Here is a 21,147-nt window from a genome sequence, read left to right on the forward strand (position 1 = left end):
CAGCAGAGCACGGGTTGGGTGAGAGCCCCTTCTTCCCCTAACTTTGGCCTCTCGCTCACCCCTCACCTCAGGAGCCACTGGGGACCAGTGTTTTGTGCCTCTTTATGGGAGGAGTCCACCTGTATGAGCATGCATGTGTTGTTAACTGACACATTGCCACCGCTGTCTTCTGTATCCCTCCGTGGTCTCAACACCACACACCCTGCTTCTTTTCCTCTTTTGTTTTTGAGACACGGTCTCTCTCTATAGCCCAGAGCAGTTTCACACTCGGGTTCCTCCAGCCTCAGCCTCTGGAGTATTAGGATAGCATGCTTTGGGTTGCTTTCCATCCTTTCTCTCTGTAACCTTGGGGTTCCCCAATTTCTTCCCAGTACGTCATTTGTGCTTCTGGAAACTCACCGGTGACCTAAATTCTTCGAGGCGGTGGTGTAAGATCAGAGGCTTGGCAGTGTGTAGAGAACATGCCTGATCCCACATGACTGTGTCCAGGGCTCCAGCCTGGGCTGGTGCTGAGCTGATAGTGTGGGCGCTCTTCCCTGGGAGGGTGGGAACTTCCTCACGTGGAGCTGAAGGATCAGAGAGAGCTCTGTCACCTCAGCCTGCTCTTGGCTCACTTGATGGCCTGCCGTCTCTACTGCTTTCACCCTCTGGGGTTTCTTGACATGTTCAGGAAACTCACCCACTAAGAAGCTGGCTCATTGAAAATAGATTTTTTTTTTCAAAGGTGTCTTGGTTTTACTCATGGTGGTTTCTGTCATGGAAATTTTTTTGTCTTGGTTTAGTCAACCTGATCAACTTTTTTGCTTGTGGTGGTTTACAGCACACTCAGACAGCCCTGAGAGCTGGCTGTTTGTCGCCTTGGGTACATGTGTGTATGGGAGCAAGTGTGTGTGGAGGTCAGAGAACCCGGGGGTGTCACACCTTCCTCAGGCACTTTTTACTTTTTGTTTGTGATAAGGTCTCTTGTCGAGCTGGAACTCTGCTGATAGTCTAAGCTCACTGGTCATTGAGTTTCCACTTGTCTGCTTAACATCTTCTCGCCACTGTGTTACAAGAAATGTCTCTGCACCAGCCTTCTACATGAGTTGTAGCACCAGACTCAGGCTGTCATGCTTACAAGATAAGAACTTTACCAACAGAATAAACTCAGGCCCTGAGAATCGATTATTTTATTTCAGTACCAGATATGGATCCTGGGGACTAATATCACTAGCCCCTCACTGGGGGATTCTAGGCAGGGGCTCTACCACTGAGCCACACCCCAGCCCCTCACTGGGGGATTCTAGGCAGGGGCTCTACCACTGAGCCACACCCCAGCCCCTCACTGGGGGATTCTAGGCAGGAGCTCTAACACTGAGCCACACCCCAACCCCTCACTGGGGGATTCTAGGCCTAGGCAGGGGCTCTACTGCTGAGCTCCATCTCCAACCCCTGAGGGTTGTTTGTGATTTTTAGTTTAATAAACAGCAAGCACTTTTACCTACTGAGCCATCTTACAGGCCCATGAGTTGCTTTCAAAAAACGTTATTACAGGCCGGGCAATGGTGGCGCACGCCTTTAATCCCAGCACTTGGGAGACAGAAGCAGGCGGATCTCTGTGAGTTTGAGACCAGCCTGGTCTACAGAGCTAGTTCCAGGACAGGCTCCAAAGCCACAGAGAAGCCCTGTCTCGAAAAACCAAAAAATAAAAATGAAAGATAAAAAAACGTTATTACAATTACTTATTTGTGTGTGCCTATGCATATATGTGGGGGTGCACACATGCCATGGCCTGTGTGGAGGCCAGAGTATAATATCCAGCAGTTGGTTCTCTCTAAATATAGTTCCCAAGGATCAAACTCTGGTTATTAGACTCGGTGAAACTGAGCCATATCTCCGGCCCCTAAATTTAGTTTATTCTATTACTGTGTGCATAACTCTGTGTATGACGTGTGAATAAGTGTGGGCACACATGTGCTCTGGTGTGACCGTGGCAATCGGAGGACAACCTTCGGGACTCACTTCGCTTCTTCTGCCGTGGGTCCCAGGGGTCAGACTTAGGTTGTCTAGTTTGTGTGGAAGACACTTTAGTGTGCTGAGCCACTGCCCCTCAGGGATCTTTCTTTCGGGTATTCCTTCTATTTGCTCATTGGCAGCCCATGTCCCTGGGACAGCAGGTTTCCAGAAGGAATGGGAATCCCGAGGACTGGCTATGCTCTTTGCATCTTAGGTCAGATGACCCTGCAGGGGCCTAAAGGAGAGCAGTCACCCAGCAGCCACCGCTGTCCCTGGACCCAGGGCTCCCTGGTTCTGACCCTGCCCCCTCCCTCTCTTGCAGTTCATGGCATCTCATGGGAACGAGGCCGCCAGAGCCACATTCGAGTCCAAAGTACCACCCTTCTACTATCGGCCCACGCTCTCCGACTGCCAGTGAGTACAGAAAGGGCTCTGTCAGGGCGCTGGTAAACATCGCCCAGCCTGGATCCGGGTGGCACGGGGCGGGCCTGTGGGGCACTCAGCAGGGGCTGGAACTTTGAGTTTGGGGGAAAGATTACAGCACGGGTCCCCAGAAGCCCATCAAAAAGGTCGCTGGCTATCTCTACTGCCTGGCCTCTATCCTTCTATGTATCCGTTTGTGTATCCATCCACAGATGCATGTATCTATGTATGTATGTATGTATTTGTTTGCTTTTTTATGGAAGGGTCTTGGTCTGTATGCAGCCCAGGCTGACCTGAAAGTACTCACTCTCCTGCCTCGGCCTCCTGAGTACTAAGAATAGGCATGACCAACCATCATGATTTTGTTGCTTGTTGTATCTGGGTGGACCCATATGCAGTGGAGACCTCTCTCCCCAGGATCTTAAGTGGGTCTTGGATGTTCCGAGTGGCCTGGGTGTAAGAAACTGCCTGATGGGACCAGCCACCTGGTATCAAGAAACTGCAGAAAGAGGGACAAGGGGACTAGTTACCTACTTTCTCACTGCCTCAGTTTCCCCATCTTCCAAGCTAGGGATAATGAGGTAGTGACAACCACGGGCTTCCTTCTCCCCTCTCCCTCCCCTGGGTTCCCAGCCCCAGCTCTCTATGTCAGCCCCCTTCTGGCATGTGCGAGGGGTGGGGTGGGGCAGAGCTGATCCCTCTTGGCCCTTGCCTGAGGTGCGCTTCCATGGAATCCCCTTCCAGTCTGCCTGGCACTGCCCAGCTCCCAGGACTTGGCCTGTGTAGCATCACTCAGTTCCCTTGAGTTGGGGTCCTTTTAGATTCTCTACTGAATTTCCTAGTAGTCTCAGGGTTCCCTTGGTGCGGGGCAGGCCATCCCACCATGTCCGTCTTCTGGGTGCCTGGCACAGACAGCTGCCTCTGAGGTCTCAGGAGGTCAGGCAGAATGGCTGAGTCTAGCAACAGGGGCTGCTCTGCCCATTCAGCCTGGGTGTCGACCGCCACACTGGCCAACTCTCCCCTTTCAGCTTCCGGACAGCCTCTGGGCCTAGCCCTCCTTGCTTGCCTTTCCCCAGCAGGGCCCATAGCTCACTGTCTTCTCTAAGCAGAACGGGACCAAGGTCAGTCGTGCCCCTGCTCTGTTGACACGGGTGCTGCCCTGGAGACCCAACTGTGGACACGCGGCGTTCACTCCACCCTCCACTCCATTCCAACCCTGAGGAGAGGCTCTGTGGCCCGGAGGGGTTGAGAGAACTCCCAGGGGGACACAGGGACAGGGATCCACGCTGGAAATCCCCACTCCGTGGGCAGGCAGAGGCCACCCTGACTTGGGTCAGAGAGAGGCCAGTCTTGAGCAGCTGCATGACTATGTAAGATGCTCGCCCTTCTGGAACTCTCCAGGCAGCTTTCCCTTTCTTGGAAACAGGGTTAAGACCTGACCTGACCCCATTCTTGAGTACAGCAACCCCTCCACACTCTCCCTCTGCACCCTGCCTCTGCCTTTCATTCCCAGGCCCAGTGTGGTTTAGCTCTGGCTCCACCTGGGCCCCTCCCAGGTTCATGTTTGCTCAGCATTTTTCTTGGATTGACTCACTTTGTAAACCCAAGGTCCTGGGGTGATCAGGACGCCCCAGCAGAGAAGCCTCCAAACACCTATGGAACAGAACAGAATAGAAGAGGGGGCCGCTGCTCCCCAGTGAGGTTCCCAGGGTCACCTCTGCCACCCTGACTTAGGGTTACAGCAGTCTGCCCCCTCCCCACCATCGGCCTCTGGGAATGATGGCTGTGCCCCAATCATCAGCGTTGCTTTGTTAGGTTTTGCCAGGCCAGTGAGAGGGGAGGGGAATCTCCTGGACTCTGCAGGAAGTGAGGGAGGAAGGTGAGGAGGAGGAGGGGAGGGAAAAGGAGAAAGGGAGGGCAGGAGGGTCAGGACTGTGAGGAGGGGAGGAGGGAGAAGAAGAAAGGAAAGAGAAGAGGAGGATGAAGCAGGAGGGTGAGGAAAGGAGGAGGAGAGAGAGGAAAGAGAGAAAGAGGAGAGGGCAGAAGTGTAGGAGAGGGGGCTGGAGAGATGACTTAGTGGTTAAGAGCATTGCCTGCTCCTCTGGAGGTCCTGAGTTCAATTCCCAGCAACCACATGGTGGCTCACAACCATCTGTAGGGAGGTCTGGCACCCTCTTCTGGCCTTCAGGCATACACACAGACAGAATATTGTACACATAATAAATAAACAAACAAACAAACAAATAAATAAATATAAAAGCAAAAAAATAAAAAAAGAAGTGTAGGAGAGGGACAAAGGGGGAGGAAAGGAAAGAGGGGGAAGGAAGAGGAAGGACTCTGAGTCGAGAGGGGAAAGTAAGGAGGGGAGAAAGAGGAGGAAGGAAGAGGAGAAGGAGGCAGGATTGTGAGAAGAAGCGGGAGAGAGGGAGGAGGAGGGAAGAGAAAAAGGCAGGAGAAAGAAGACGGGAGAAGAGGGGGAGGAGGGAAGGTCACTTGGCGGCCTGCCCTGGGTCCAGTTTGGGACTATTATGGGGAAGAGAAGTTGGGTGTGTCAGGTGGCAGGCAGCCGTGTTTGTGCATTTATGGACCATCAGAAAACTCATCACTGGCAGGTGCCATGAGAGAGAAGGCAGAGCCCTGCTGCCCTCCTTACCCCATGCCTTCACCCCTACATAGGGCTGCCCGTGGTGAGTGGGGACCCCAGACCTCACCTACAGGGATCTGCCCCAACCTGCCAGGTTCTCAGTACAAGTCAGGAAGCCCACGCTGTCACCAGCTATTCTGAGGCATGGCTTTTTGTCACCGACTGCTCTGTGGTCAGGGTCATTTGCATTTCTGCCGCCATCACTTCCTCGTCTACTGGTAATGGTCCACACTGGTATAAGAAGGACACGGGGCGCGTGTTTCTCCATATTGCATAAATGCACCAGGCCCTTCCCACTGACTAGGTCTCTTGGGTCTGGATGCCACTTGCCCAAGGTGACATATGAGTCCATGTACATGTGGGTGCTGTGACTAGAGACCATGTATGAACCGCTGTCGAGTGTGAAACGTGTCAGTGTGTGATATGTACGATGTGATGGGCAGCTGAGTGCCAGTCTGTGTGGTTTTAGGGTCGTCATGAGCCGAGGGAGGCTGCAAACTGCAGGGCTCACACAGCGATGGAGTTGGAGACATTGAACCACAGGTTGTTGTTGAGGACAGTGTGGGACAGAGTTGGGACGCTGAGCAATGGGAAGCTGAGTTGGAGATAGAGGCCCATGCCGACTATAGAGGCTTGGTTTGAGGCAGTGCCATGTGCTGGCATGGCCTGGTGCAAGAAGGAAGCCCTGGGCTCTAGCATTAAGGCCTGTCAGAGCAGACCTTGGGCAGCCAGGGTGTCCCAGCCACAGCTCGGTCTGCCTCCTCCCAGTTCAGGAGGACACATCGCAGTAGTGGTGGCCTGTAGACCTTTGTGGCTTTGGGGTTAGAGCTTCATGCATTGCTGGAGGGATGTAGGTCTCCAGCTGTGTGGTCTTCTGGTGGGAGTTTCAAAGGAAGGGCCCTTCCCAGAGCCAGCCCGAGGAAGGCCTGGGGAGGCTGCTCTGTGGTTCCCAACTGTGTCCTGATAAGCTAGGTGCGAGGTGCGTGTGTGCCCAGGGCGACCCCCCCCCCCCGCCTTCCTTCCTGATGCTCTGAGCCAGGAGCTTAGTCAGAGGTCCCCATAAGATGTGTTGTCCCTGGAGACAAGCTGGCTGACCTCTCCCTGTGCTCTTGAGCCCTGATCTCGGTGTCACTAGGCACATTCCTGTCCTCAGACCCCGCTTTCTGTGTGTGGGTTGAGGTGGAGCCACACACTGGGGAAACCCAGTGGCCACAGTGAAGTCCTAGGGTCCCCCAGTAGTGCTCCCCAGCGTACAGACAGTGTTCTGCTGCAGTTCCTCAAGCACCCAAACTGGAACCATGGAAGGGAGAGGCGTGGGATCCAGGGATGCTGCTGTGGCTGAGGACTTGTCTAGCAAATACGAGGAGCCAGATCCAATGCTGAGCACTCTGAAAATGAAGAATGATCCGTTCTCCCGGCTCCTTCAGCCACAAGCGTGAGGTCAAGGGCAGCTCCTCCATAGCGGCCATGGTCGAGGTCCTACATCTGAGCTCTCACGCCCCCTCTGCGGGTGTCTGAGTCACTGATTGAACTGCACTGGGACCAAGGCCACAGGATGGCCTCACTTGGACGTGATGGATTTTTGGATAATCTGTCTCTAAGTGAGGCTGATTCAGTGGTCCTGGGAGGTCAGGACCATAGCATAAGACCTAGGGCTTGGTGGTAATTCAACCAAAGCAGCCTCAAAAATCACACAGGTTGGTCGGCCTGTGATGGAGAGAGGTGAAGTTATTAGCTTAGCATGCTCTTGCTGTGTTCCCAAACTAAAAAAAGAAAATGGGGAGCCATCTAGGTAGGTTATTAAAAAAAGCAAGAGTACCCAGGTATTGCATGTGTGTGCATGTCATATGTGCATGTGTGTGCATAAATGCATGTGTGCATATGTGCGCGTGTGTGTATGTTATTGACAGTGCAACACAGAGCCTCATACATGCTAGGTAGACAGACTCAATCACACCTTCTGTTACTTACTGGCAAATCCCAGGCAAGTATTCATCACTAGGGCAGATTCCAAGTTCCTCATTGGGGGATTCTAGGCAGGGGCTCTACCACTGAGCCACACCCCAGCCCCTCACTGGGGGATTCTAGGCTGGGGCTCTAGAGGAGGGTTCTAAACAAGTGCCATTCCTAGTGTGTGCTCTACTTTCTGGTTGTGGCTTTGACAATACAACCCCCTTCAAGAAGGGTTAGTCTGGAATGGGACAAACAATGGTGAAACAGCTCAAAGAGATGCCAAGTCTCATATTGGTCATCACACTCAGGGGTCAAGTTCAGGGCCTGGGCTGGATCTATCCTAGGGATGTGAGACTTCAAGGGATGCTAAAGCGGCTGATAGTCTCAGGGAAGGGCCATGAGAGGAGACATGCCCTAGGCTCGCGCGCTCTCTCTCTTCTTTCTCTCTCTCTTCTATCTCTCTCTCTCTCTCTCTCTCTCTCTCTCTCTCTCTCTCTCTCTCTCTCTCTTCTTTTTTCTTTCTTTTTTTGTTTTTGTTTTTTGAGACAGGGTTTCTCTATATAACAGCTCTGGCTGTCCTGGAACTCACTCTGTAGACCAGGCTGGCCTAGAACTCACAGAGATCTGCCCACCTCTGCCTCCAGAGTGCTGGGATTAAAGGTGAGTGTCCCACCACCACCACCGGCTGGTTACTTTGTTTATTGCTGTGACAGAACATTACCAAGGCAACTTATAAAAGACTTTCACTGGACTTACAGTTCCAGGAGGTTAGAGTTCTTAGGCAGAGTGGATATGCTGAAACAGCAACCGAGAGCTCACATCTTGATGCACAAGCAGTTCTACCAATTGGGGACCAACCACTCAAACGTATGAGCCTATTGGGGGCCGTTCTCATTCAAACCACCACATTCCAGTCCCTCATCCCCGGAGGCTCACAGCCATGTCATACTGCAAAATGTATTCAGTCCAGCTTCAAATTCCCCATAGCCTTTTGCAGTCTCAGCCGCATTTCAAAGTTCAAAGTTCAACGTCTCCTCTGAGACTCAGAACACTCTCTTAACTATAGCCCTCGATCAATCAAAACAAAGAACCCACTTGGAACCATACAACAGCACAGAATCTACATTTCTGTTCCAAAAGGGAGGAATAGGGACAAAGTGAGGAAATAATGACCCAAAGCAAGTCCAAAACCCAGCAGAGTGAACTCCAAATCTTGTACTCCATGCCTGATGTCAAGGCCTTGGTTTGGGGTCCCTTGTTATGGTGGTCACAGGACCTTTGTCCCACTCAGAAACCCAGTCCCAAGTTGCAGTGACAGCTGAAAGTCTCAGGGGTCCCCCAGGCTCAGCTCTGAGCCTCCCACTGACTTCAAGGCTGACCGCCTAGATGAACTCAGAGGATCCCAGCGTGTACTCTAAGTAACCGCTCCCAACAGAAGGCCCTGCTCTCAGCCACAGGCCCACTCTCTACCTGGGCCACACCCAGCTCCTTGCTTGCCAGTGATGGCAGTTATCCTGTTTATCAGTGCTTCAGGGGCAGACAAGGGATGTCGTAACCCTGGGGATGAAGCTCAGTCTCCCTCATCCCTTAGCTTCTCCAAAGACCTCAGTCGTGTCTACTGTTCAGGAGATTGTATCTGTGTGTGTGTGTGTGTGTGCGCGCGCGCGTGTGCCCACATGTGCACGCACGCATGTGTATACAGGTATATAGAAGCCAGAGGGCAACCTTGGTTGTCATTCCTCAGGTACTGTCTGCTTTTTTTTTCTTGAAACAGGGTCTCTTGCTGGTCTAGAATCAACTCCACTAGGTTGATTGGCCAGGGAGCCACGGGCATCTCCCTGTCATCTACCCCCTTGTGCTGAGATGACAGGCATGCACCTAGCTTTTTAATGTAGCTTCTGGGGCTTGAACTCATGTCAGAAGGCAAGTCCATTACCTACTGAGCCATCTCCCCAGCCTTGCCTCCATGCTTCTGAGAGCTACTGTCCTTGATTGACTCGGAGGCCTGACCAGCAAGGCTAGTCCACCCAGGAAGGCCAAGATAGTGCGGCCAAAAGCTTGGGGACTCACATTTACGAAACCAGATAATAGAGAGACACTGTGAGGGCCTGGGGCTGAAGGAATTATGTCAGAGTCGCCGCACTTGAGTCCTCTGTGAGGGGATGTCCAGCGGAGCTTGACAGTGGGAAGTCCCACACAGGAGCAATGGCGAGGGACGGTAGAGATGTGGTCAAACCAGAGTGGGGTCACATGGTATCCCAGTTTCATTTCTGCTGCTGTGATAAAAATACCCTGACAGAAAGCAACTATGGGAGAAAGGGGTTTGTTTGGTGTGGCAGCTAGTTTTTTATGTCAGTCCCTGAGGAGGGAACCTCAATTGAGGAAATACCTCCACGAGATTGGACTGTAGGCAAGCCCAGTCTTAGTGATGGATGGGGGGAGCCCCCCCCCGCACATTGGAAGTGAGGCCACCCCTGAGCTGGTGGTCCTGGGTTCTATGAGAAAGCAGGCTGAGCGAGCCAAGAGGACTAAGCCAGAAAGCAACACTCCTTTGCGGCCTCTGCGTCAGCTCCTGCCTCTGGGTTCCTGACCTGCGTGAGTCCCTGTCCTGACTTCCACTGATGATGAACAAGAGTGTGGAAGCCTAAGCCGAATAAACCAAATAAACCTTTCCTCCCCAAGTTGCTTTTGCTTGTGACGCATCATTACAGCAAGAGCAACCCTAAGACACCTGGCTTACGGTTCCAGGTTCCAGGCTGCCAAAACACAGAAGCCACAATAACAAGAACTTGAAGCAGCTAGTCACGTCATAGCCACAGTCAAGAGCAGACAGAAATGGACGCATGCGTGCTCGCTTATTCTCAGCTTGATTGTTCCTGTCTTGCACAGCTGAGGACCAGCTGCCTAGGGAATGGTGTCACCCAAAGGGGGCTAGATGTTTAAGCATCAACTAGCCATCAAGACAGCCCCTTACAAACACTCTAACAGGCCAGCCTGATCTAAACAATGCCCGAATGAAGATTTTTCTCAGGTGGTTCTAGGTGTGTTGTGGTAGCAGTAGGTTAATACTAATCGTCATACAGGGTCACCAGCAGGACCAAGTGAGGGGCTGTGGGCTGTTTCAAGTGAACAGAGCTCAGGTTCCCTACCTTCCAGCTTAGCTGTTTGGGTGGTCATGAGTCAGGATCTGGGGAAACCGGAGGGGCCAGGATGACAGGGACCCCTGAGAGGGTAGAATGGAGATCATCCCATGTGAGCAGTTGAATCTGAGAAGGACGGCCAGCTCCGGCTTCAGAAAGTTGGTTATCAGGGGGTAGCCAGGATCGTGGTGGCTCTCTGCAGAGCACTTGAGGTCCAGGAGGCCATCTGAGTCCCCTCTTTTTTTGTAGACTCCTACGTGAGCAGTGGATCCGTGCCAAGTACGAGAGGCAAGAGTTCCTTCATGTGGAGAAGCAGGAACCATATTCTGCAGGTGAGCTATGCGCTTCCCAGTGTCTCTAGCTGGTTCAGTGTTTCAAACTTGTGGAGGTTCCCAGCTTAGACTATCTTCTCCCCTTTCAGGGGCCTCAGGAGGGGTCTGAGTTTATGTGGGGAGCCAAAAAGGACTACAGTGGGCCAGCATCCACACTGGTGGGGGAGATAGCCGCATCAGTGGCCACTGCCTCCCCTGGGCCTGCAAGGTGCTGTTGGTTCCAATGGGTTCTGCAGTTTTGAAGAGAGGGTCCCCTGAGAGTTCAGTTTTACTGTCAGTCACTCTGTTGCTGGGTTTCTGAACAGTACTATCTCCTATTTATTAAATATGTTCATTTAACATCTCGCATGCTCCCATGGGACCCCCGGCCTAGGTTGGCTGGGCATCTTGATGCTTGTGTATTTGGTATGTGGTGGGCATTGGTCTTGGGGTCTGGGCCATGGTTCCCTGGACAGCTTTACAAGTCTGAAGTGGTCCCCATTGCTCTACGCAGGAGGACTTTCTAAAGTTTATCTCCAGGTCCTCCTCCTGGCCTTTCCCTGGATGTCTGGGCCCTGGATTTCTGACGCGAGCTGTTCTTGCAGCTCCACCCTAGCACAGGGCCAGCACAGCCGCTTTATTTTCTGTGGCTCTCAGTGTGGGGCAGGCTGAGAAGAACCCTTTATTTGGTGATTCCCACTGCCCCTGATGTGCCCCCCACTGCGTGTGTGGACCCCATTGGCATGTGGGGCCTCATGTTTTGGGGTCTGTATTATTCAGGGTTCTCTAGGGGAATCGATAGAATGAATCTACCCCTCTCTATAAAGGGTATTGATTAGAGTTGCTTACAGGCTGTGGTCTGGCTAGTCCCAACAATGACTGTGGATCTCTGTGAGTTGGAGGCCAGCCTGGTCTACAGAGCAAGTGCCAGGATAGACAGGGCTAATACACAGGGAAACCCTGTCTTGAAACAACAAACAAACAATCCAGTAGTTGTGAGCAACTACTGTCCATGAGGCTGGGTGTCTCAGCTGGTCTCTGGTATACACGAGAATTCTGAAGAAGAAGGTTCTAATGCCGGTCAAGGGATGGACGTGCACAGAAGAGGGAGGGCAACAAGCAGTCAGAGAGCAGGCTTCCTTCTCCCATGCCCTCTATATAGGCTGCCAATAGGAGGTGTGGCCCAGATTTCAGGTGGGTCTTTCTAAAGATCTAGATTTAGGGTGGATCTTCTGACCTTGAACGAGCCGATCAAGAAACATCCCTCACTGGTGTGTACTGAGCCTTTTGGGATTTGGTTAATTCCAGGTGTAGTCAAGTTGACCACCAAGAACAGCCATCACGGGGACCTTGGATGCAAGCATGCTTGCAGGACCTGTGTCCACCTGGTGTACAGGGACTGTGCCCCGAAACAGTTGAGCAACAAGCTGCCCTGTGTCGCAATAGTTCCATCTCTCCAGTGTCCACCACAGAGGAATGAGCTGGGGACAGCAAGCAGAGCCCCAAGCGTGACCCCTGTGTAGCCATCAGGCCGAGGTGCCCTGATGGCTGTCATCTACAACAGGAGAAATGTTACAGCCCCATCTAGGAGAGCAGTGTCAATCATGGAAGAGGGGCAGGACACTGTCATGTGGCAAGTCTGAGGGGTTTGACAGTTCCGTGACAAAAGCTCCCTTTTGGGGTTAGCAGAGAATTCTAGAACTAGATAAAGGTGTGGCTCCCACGTCATGATGGTATTAGAGAAGGGAGTGATGTCTGCCACTGTTGGAGAGAAGGCAGAGGGGCTTTCTTGTGTATTATGCAGGGGCCTGTGTACCTGCTGGCTCAGGCCATCCTCACACCTGTCGCGAAAGTTGCTCAGCCATCTCTCCAAGGCTCTGTGTGCTTCCGTCCTCTTGCGTCCTCTGGAGCAAGGCAGTTGTGAGCAGGGCTAGGTGGGAGCATTCCTCTCCCCTCTCCACACTGGTCCACCCAAAGGCCAGTTGCCCCTTCCCTTGCCCCAGGGGGCAGAGCTTGGCCTGCCAGCAGTGAGGCCAAGAGGAACACTGTGTGCAACAGTAGGAGTCTTCCCCACCGTCAGCACGGAGTGCGGGACCTGTCTCCCCTCTCCTGCCTCACTCCCAACAGAGCCATCTGTTCCAGACACTACAGCCTTCCTCACCTAGTGACACTGCATGCTCTGTGAGGGGACAAGAGCTAGCGAGACTCGGAGCCCTGGCTCATGAGCCCCTTTTCAGCACAAACACCTTAGATGTTTGTTTGTTTGTTTGTTTGTTTGTTTGTTTGGAGACAGCGTCTCACTGTGTAGCCTTGGCTGATCTGAAACCCAGAGATCTCTGCCTGCTTCTGCCTCCCGAATGCTGGGGATTAAAGGTGTGGGCCATCACTGGTCTCATTATGTGTTTGGCTGTCATTATAACTGGGGAGATGGGGTGTCCCATCTGGGCCTGGGCTGGGCCTGGCAGAATCCAGATCTGGAGTCTAGAAGTGGAGGGCATGCCGGCCACAGAACCAAGGCAGGCTAGAGGACTGGCAAGCGTTCTGCAGGTGTTTGGGTCTTCGTGCCAAGTTCTTAAGGTCAGTGAGGGCCTGGGAATCTCCAGGGCATACACAGGGCTCAGGAGATGTGAGTGACATCATGGTATTCAGGGTTTCCCCAGGCCAAGGTCCACTTGGAATCCCACTAGCACCGGAAGTGGAGAAGCACTCGGGAGGACTGAGGAGGAGGATCCTGAGTTCAGGGCCGGCCTGGGCTTCTGTGAGACTGTCTCCTAAAAAAAAAGGCAAGGTTGGGGGTTGGGAGAGATGGCTTAGTCAAAAATGTGTTTCCCTTGCAAGTACAAGGACAAGTTCAATCTCCAAAACTCACATTAAAAAAAAAAAAAAGTAGGCCCAGCTAGGCAGTGGTGGCACACGCCTTTAATCCCAGCACTCGAGAAGCAGAGACTGGCAGATCTCTATGAGTTCGAAGCCAGCTTGGTCTACAGAGCGAGTTTCAGGACAGCTAGAGCTACACAGAGAAACCCTTGTCTTGAAACAAGAAAGTCAGGCCCTGTTAAGTGGTTAAGAGCACTGACTGCTCTTCCAGAGGACTGGAGTTCAGTTCCCAGCACCGTATTGAGTGGCTGACAGCTGACTGTAACTCCAGCTCCAGGGGATCCAACATTCTCTTCTGGACTCTACAGGCACCTGTATGCACGTAGTAGTGTGTGTGTGTGTGTGTGTGTGTGTGTGTGTGTGTGTGTTAAAGCAGGCTCTTAGAATCCCAGTTCTGGGATAGCAGAGACAGGAGGATTCCTGGGTCTTACTGTCCAGTCAGCATAAACTGCTCAGTGAGCTTGAGGCCAATGAGAGGCCCCATCAAAAAATAAAACAGAGGGGGCTGGAGAGATGACTCAGAGGTTAAGAACATTGCCTGCTCTTTCAAAGGTCCTGAGTTCAATTCCCAGCAACCACATGGTGGCTCACAACCATCTGTAATGAGGTCTGGTGCCCTCTTCTGGCCTGCAGGCATACATACAGACAGAATATTGTATAATTAATAAATAAACAATTTTAAAAAAATAAAATAAAAATAAAACAGAGTCAGGCACAGTGGCACATGCCCATAATCCCAGCACAGCACATAGGAGACAGAGGCAGGAGGGTCTTTGTGAGTTCAAGGCCAGCCTGGTCTACATATTGAGTTCCGGGCCAGCCAGAACTGTACATAGTACACAGAGCTGTAAACAGTAAAACCTCTTTCTCAAAATAAACAAATAAGGCGGCAGGATTGGAGAGATGTCTCGGTGAATAATGGTACTTGCTACCAAGCCTAGAGACCCGAGCTTGATTCTGGACCCACGTGAAGGAGGCAGAGAACCCACTCCCATAGTTGTCCCCTGACCTCCGCATATGTGCCACGGCACATGTACACCCCACACCCCATATTTCCCTCATCATGTGCACACACGAAATACATGTTAAAAATTAAGGTGGAACATAATTAAAGGAGACACCTGAGGTTGTCCTCTGGCCTTTCTATGTGTAGCACACACGTGTGCAAGCACCTGCACATACCAACACACACCAAATAAGAAAAGCAAGCCTTAGGGCATGGGGAGCAGCGGAGCATATGCTTGAGCCGCACCCCTACCCTTGCAGCACCCAGCAGAGTAGGGAGTGGCCTCCCAGAGGTCCTCAGGTCACCCTTTAGTGGGCTCTGTAGACACAGTTACGCATGGCTGTCCAATATACTAGGCCTGGCCAGGCAGTATGGCCTTTGAGACCAGGCTGCAGTTAGGCCACTGTGTGTACCCCTCATCTCAGCTGCCCAGCTGAGGCGGATGGAGTAGGGTTTCCTCAACTGCTCTGGACCAGGGAGTAGAGGGATGGGTTGCTCCGGATGAGTCTGTCACCGTGGCCAGCAGGGAGGCAGGATTCAGCAGTAAGCCTGACTATGGAACAGGAATGGACCAGACTATAGGGCAGAGGAAACCAGGGAAAGATGTCTGCGCTTCCTTTATCGGGGGTTCTAGGTCTACAGCTTCCTCGGGCTCTGAGCTAAAATGCTGGCGAGCCAGCACTACCATCAAGGGAGGGGCAGGAGGTGTGGCATTGGGATGCTGCTGTGCTTCCTCCTGGGATCCACTGCCTGGAACAGGACTCTGACGTCTAATGCGGTCTGTAACTCCTTAAAGGAGAAATAAGGCAGTGGGCAGCCTCCCCCACTTGCGTTTCTCCATTCTCTGTCCTGCCCCCCACCCCGCACTCCCTGTAGGGCTCATATGTAGGACCTCCAGGAGACAGGATCCCACATGCTCAAGGGCCCCACATTTGTTCACTTTTTTGTAAGGAGGGTTCTAGGTTTTAGGGTCTCTATGTAATTCAGACTAGCCCACACTGGTCTCTGACCCACTATCCTTTTGGCTCAGCATCCCAAGAGCTGGGATTACAGGCACATTCCACCCTCCAGGCCTCTCTGCTTTCTTTAAAGAGTTTTGCACTGTGGGCTGCTATTCTTCCTGCCCCACCATACCCCAAGACCTAAGGGGGCAGAAGTTGGAGTATGTGGGACACAGTCAGGATGCACTCTGCCTGTACCCACCCTCATATCACAGGTCACCTCAAGGCTGCGTACAGAAGAGCCAGGCTCCAGGCCACGGTCTCCACACTCAAGGACCTGGCAGGTGTGAGAAGGCCACTGGGAGCCTCTTGGGACCCAGAGGACTGGAGCTGCTCTGTGCTCAGGTTCACAAAGGCCGTCATCACATCCTCTTTGCTCCCACAGTGCCCTCTGCCTCTTAGCACCAATGCGTGTGCCCCTCATGGCTTTCCATAGGGCAATGGGACCTCAGGGTACCTTTGTCCAGCCTTATTTCCTCTTTCCTTTCTTTTTCCTCTCCCTCTTTCCTTTCAAGATTAGGGCTGGAACCCAAGAATGCTAGTAAATCTTCCACCACTGAGCCACACCCCAGCCCCTCACTAGGGGATTCTAGGCAGGGGCTCTACCACTGAGCCACACCCCAGCCCCTCACTGGGGATTCTAGGCAGGGGCTCTACCACTGAGCCACACCCCAGCCCCTCACTGGGGGATTCTAGACAAGGTATTTTATCCCTTTCTGATACCAGTCCCCAGTATGTCTGCTCCTTCTCTAACCACACAGTACTTTCTCACTCAGGGCAAGGACACTCCCCACTGCCTATCCTTGGGAAATGCAGAAGTCCCCTCAGATGAAGAAAGGGGAAATGTGAGGCCTCAAAAGAGGTGAGGCCTGGGACTCTTGAGAGGAGTGGCCCCATGCCTGCCCAGAATGAACCGGAAGTGTGGATTCCAAGGGGCTACCTCCTAGGTGCCTGTGAGCATGCACAGACAAGGAGGCCTGAATGGTCCCTGGGGACTGAGAGGCGTCAGAGCCAATGGATGCGGCAGCCAGCTGAGGTCAGGGGCCTCCTGTCACCTGCTCAGGGCCTCATCGGGAGCCATTGATGGAAGAGACTGTGTCTGTTTTTCCATAGGGTCTCGCAGCAAGCCGAGATAACTCAAGAGTTAGCGTGCTGGGGCTGAGAGAGATGAAGGACGGGGTGGTGACATTCAAACTAGAGACCAAGGAATACCCTGAACTGTGGGTCAAGACTGACATTGAGCAAGGACATTGGCCACAGCTTCCTCCCCAAAGGCCAAGGAGCCACGGGCCCATCATTAGGAACGTTCGACCCACCCACCCCCAGACTGAGGGACATGGAAGCAGAAGGCCAAAGGGTCATCTGTGTGAAGTCTCCGTCGGGGAGACACCTTATCAGACCCGCCCCAGCCAGCACAGCCCTCATTGCGCAACACCAGGCCTATTCCAGACACTCCCACCCCAGGGCTGAGACCCTGTCCCTGCTTAGCGACCCTGCTTTGCTGCCTCTTTACGCTAGCAGCCTCCACCGTCTGCTCCTCTCTCCTCCTTGCTGTTCACCAGCTTGGCCGTGATGAGTGGCCTTCTGTGCCAGACTTCTTTCTCAGAGCGCAGTGCTCAGCCACAGTAGCTTACACTATTTTTGCAGATTTTGTGCAGTCTAAAGAAGTTTTGCAGAAGCACTGTTCTGGCGACCTTGGAGTCCTGGATGGCAGAGTTTCTGTCACTGAGGTGTCCCCTGCCATCATCTGTCTCTTGTGCAGGCCTGGTATGAGAGCCCTGAGAACCAATATCTGTTCCAGAATGACATTCTTGGGTTGATGGGGCCACCTGGATAACTGGCTGTCTGAGCAGAGCTCCCCTGGAACTGGGCTTGGGAGAGGTCCTCAGGCAGTGTCACCCGGGGCCAGAAAAAGAGGGGGCGACCCCCAGAGTTCCAGACCAGTGGCTCACTTACTGCCCACATTGTATCTCCTGTCCTGCCAGTGACAGAGGCTGCTGGGTCAGGACCCCCTTGTCCTGGCATCCTTTCCCATGCCTGGGCTGGCTCTGTGGCTAAGGAAGCAGAGGTGAAGGCGGGCCTCTGTGCGGGTGGCCCGGACCTTGTGATGTGCCTGGGATCCAAGGCTTTGAGGGCTTGTCCTGGGTTAACAGGTGTGCTTATTTCACAGCAGGGGCAAGCATTGCGTGGAACCATGTGACAAGGTCGCATCCCTCAGCCAAGGTCACAGTTCTCTGGGGTGCCTAAACTCTCCTCGGAAATGCGGAAATACGCTGGGGATTTCAGGGTTGTGGGCGTGTCCACCTTTCTCTATACCTGCCCCTCCCCAGCATTGCCCTGGAGGTGACTGGGTGACAGCTGCCCTGGCTTCTGCCCCAGTCTGTCCTGCCTCCAAGCAAGCCTCAATGGCTGCCTTTCACAGGGTAGGGTGGGCGACAGGGCATGCAGACAATGGCCTTTGTTGTCCAGGCCCAGGCCTCCACCTCCCTCCAACAGACATGGCTTCCTGCCTGGGTCCCTCCAGGAGTTGCTCCTTTCCCTCCATAGGATGTCTGGTTGTGCCAGGCAGGGACATTCCATGGCTGCTGCCTTCCTGACCTTTGTCCTAAATGTCCCTGTGCAAATAGGGAGGCAGAGAGGTGAAGCTCTCTGAGTGGCAGAGCTCGGCCTGGCCTCGGTTTCTCCCTGTGTGGTAAAGCCAGTACACTCAGCACAGTGGTGTTTTGGGGGGGATCATTAAATCATGGCATGCGCTGGGCACAGGGCCAGGGTGAAACTCTTACCAGGGTGGCTCGTAAGGTGAGGCGATAGTGGAGCTGGGTAAGGCACCCCTGAACTCAGGTAGCCCCATTTCCTGGCTGTATCTTCCGTGTGGGACAGGCTTGTCCCATGTGTAGGCCTCAATGTTTGGTGCCTGTAGTGTGTGCCCTTGGATCTGTCCAGGTGCTGGGTTCCACATGAGAGGTCACTGGCAAGGTCAGCCAGCCTGCCCAGAGTCCAGGCCTCTTCTGGGTCCCATGTCTCAGCCACTCCGAGTTCGGCAGGCAGGTCTGGTGACCTTGCTGTACCACAAGAACTTGTCTACTTTTCTTTCTTTCTTTCTTTCTTTCTTTCTTTCTTTCTTTCTTTCTTTCTTTCTTCTTTCCTTCCTTCCTTCCTTCCTTTCTTTCTTCCTTCCTTTCTTTTTTTTTTAGATTTATTTATTTTATATACAATGTTTTTCCTGCATGTACACCTCTATGCCAGAAGAGGGCACCAGACCTCATTATAGATGGTTGTGAGCCACCGTGTGGTTGCTGGGAATTGAACTCAGGACCTCTGGAAGAACAGCCAGTGTTCTTCTTAACCTCTGAGCCATCTCTCCAGCCCCCCATCTTGCCTCCTTTAGCTTTACCTCAGTCCTGTCCCTTTAGAAGATGAGGGGACTGAGACCTAGAGAGGGGTGGCAGCCAGGGTCCCCTGCTACCCTGTCTATGAGACCAGATGGTGAGGTCCTTTTTCGGAGTTTCCTGTTGGCTGTTGTGCGACTCTGTGATTAGGGGACAGATTACTTAAGTCCAGGATGGGACACAGCTCAGAACCCCAGTGCCTAGAGTCGCCGGCTGGTGCTGGCTGCACAATGCCCCCTCCTCCCAAGGCTGTGTGTCCTCAGCTGGCTACTGAACGGACAAAGAAGTACCCAGGAGGGAATGTGGGGTGCTTACGTTGAAGGGTTCCTGTGACCAGAACATCAAGGGCATCTTCAAGCCAGAGCATTTTATACTGGGGGGACACGATGGCCTAAAGGGGCCAGTCTCTGAGAGGTGTCACTTTGTCTTGAAGGAGGACCCTGCCTGACCCCATCTCAGGTCAGGGAGCCCAAGTGAGCCAGTGCAGAGGGCTGTGGAAGCCTTCCTGGTGTGACCAATCACATCCAAGTAGACACAGGGGAAAGAATGGGAGCTGTTCCCAGAGCCAAGACAGGAATTAGCAGTCAGGGCTGAGTGGGTGGTGGTCACCTGCTGAGGGGACCCTGGGTTCCTAAAATGGAAAACAAGGCTCCCAGTGAGCAGGCAGAGTGAGGGCAGACATGCCACGGAGGCCCTGCAGGGACCTAAGCTCAGAGGCTTGCAGGCTTTGATCTCAGCTCCTGTCACCCGCAAGGCCCCTCTGTCCTCCTTGGAGTTGGAGTATCCCTGTGAGATGGCAAAGGGCCAGTCATTCAGAGTCTGAGCCTGCACACACAGAAACCTGCTCTGGACCCCTCTTACAGGTGCAGAAGGGACCCAGAGAGCTTTGGGACGGCCCAAGTGTCTAGAGCAGTGGGTAGGAAAAGGCTGAGCCCCGAGAACACACACAGAGTCTGAGCCCCCTGGGTGTGTTTGCCTGCATGTATGTCTATACCATACATGTGTGCAATATCTGTGGAGGCCAGAAGAGGGCGTCAGATATCCATTACTGGAGTTACAGTTCTGCTGGATGTGGTTGCCAGCAGAAGCAAACAGAACCCTGAAGCCCGAAGCTGAGTACGATTGAGCCAGTCTGGGTAAGGTTATGGAGCCTCAGTTTCCCTGGTGGCTCTGTGCCCAGCCTTCCACTGGTAATACCCCAGTGGGATAGGCCAGATGACGTGGATGCCGCTCCCACTCAGGAGCATCCCACGGCATGGAACACCCACCTGGCTCACACCTTAGCCAGCTTCCTGTCACACTCATAGCAAGACCACGTGCTCATCGCCCTGAATCAAGAACAAACGCACAGTTTACATATATGCCACACAATTTGCATACACTTTGCATATTCTGTTTGCAGTGCAGTTCTTGGAGCTTGCGGGTTCTGAAACTGTGTGAATGAGAAGGTGCCGCAGTGGCCTCCCCCGCCCCTGCAGCCCAGTTTGCCCCGACTGAGTGGAGATGCGCGGTGCAGGGTGCCCCAGGGCCTGGCCTCTCTGTCACCTGCCTTGCTGCCTGGAGCTCATCCTGTGGGTGGCAGGGCCGTCTACCTGGCACGCGGGGCACTGTAGTTGCTTAAATGTGTCACAACGGAGGGACATCAGGTTCTTTCCCATTTGTGAGGATCAAGAGTGAAGCCCCCAAACTGAGCAGTGGCGGCAGACGCCTTTAATCTTAAGCCTCGGGAGGCTGAGGAAACTGGATCTCTAGGTTCAAGGCCGGCCTGGTCTACATAGTAAGACCCCCCTCCCCGCCCCCCCCCCCACGCACACAACTTAAAAGCACAAAGAAACCTCCAGCCTGATTGCCGACTGGTCCTGCCACTTATGGCCACAGCCCTGCAGAAGAGCCCAAGACTCTGTATTATCACCCCAGGAAGGTTGGCTTCTTCTGTGACGGGCTTTGTAACGCCAGGGAGTGGTGACTTCCTCCTCATGGGGATGTGCGATCCTGAGCCCCTCTGTGTGTCTGCGTCCTACGCCTTCCTCAGAAGCATTCTCTGGGGAATGTGGCCCAAGTCCCCCAAGCTCTGCAGCTGGCTCCAGCCCTGCAAGCCATAGGTGTCTAATCAAAGCTGCCTGAACTTTCCGGCCTCTGCCTCAGGCCAGCTTGTTCTTTCAGGGAGAATGGACGCTCCTTGTCCTACCTGGCCTCAAGTGTGCCCAGAGGGTAGCCTGATTGGGCTGCTCACCAAGGATCCTGGGCTGGGGAGGTCAGGGGCCATCCAGCCAGGCCAGTGGGGCTGGGCAAAGATTCTCCACCTTTCAGCCCTTAGCTGGCCAGAGTCCCATGGTACCAAGAAGGAAGCAGAGCTCTGAGAAAGGTGTGGACTCTAGCAGGGCCAGACCAGGGATGATATTAGCATC

The 21,147-nt window shown here is 53.4% G+C and overlaps 1 protein-coding gene across 1 annotated transcript in view; it reads left to right on the forward strand.

Moving 5' to 3' along the window:
• Positions 1–21,147, forward strand: part of Adap1 (ArfGAP with dual PH domains 1) — a 50,952-nt gene that overhangs the window by 20,354 nt on the left and 9,451 nt on the right. Inside the window, exons 3-4 of the mRNA XM_050163243.1 lie at positions 2,318–2,409; positions 10,405–10,487. Coding sequence (XP_050019200.1) covers positions 2,318–2,409; positions 10,405–10,487 — 175 coding nt within the window. The remainder of the gene's footprint in view (positions 1–2,317; positions 2,410–10,404; positions 10,488–21,147) is intronic.

This window comes from Alexandromys fortis, unplaced genomic scaffold (genome assembly GCF_014885135.2).
Source record: "Alexandromys fortis isolate MF-2015 unplaced genomic scaffold, M_Fortis_MF-2015_v1.1 scaffold_144, whole genome shotgun sequence".
NCBI lineage: Eukaryota > Metazoa > Chordata > Mammalia > Rodentia > Cricetidae > Alexandromys > Alexandromys fortis.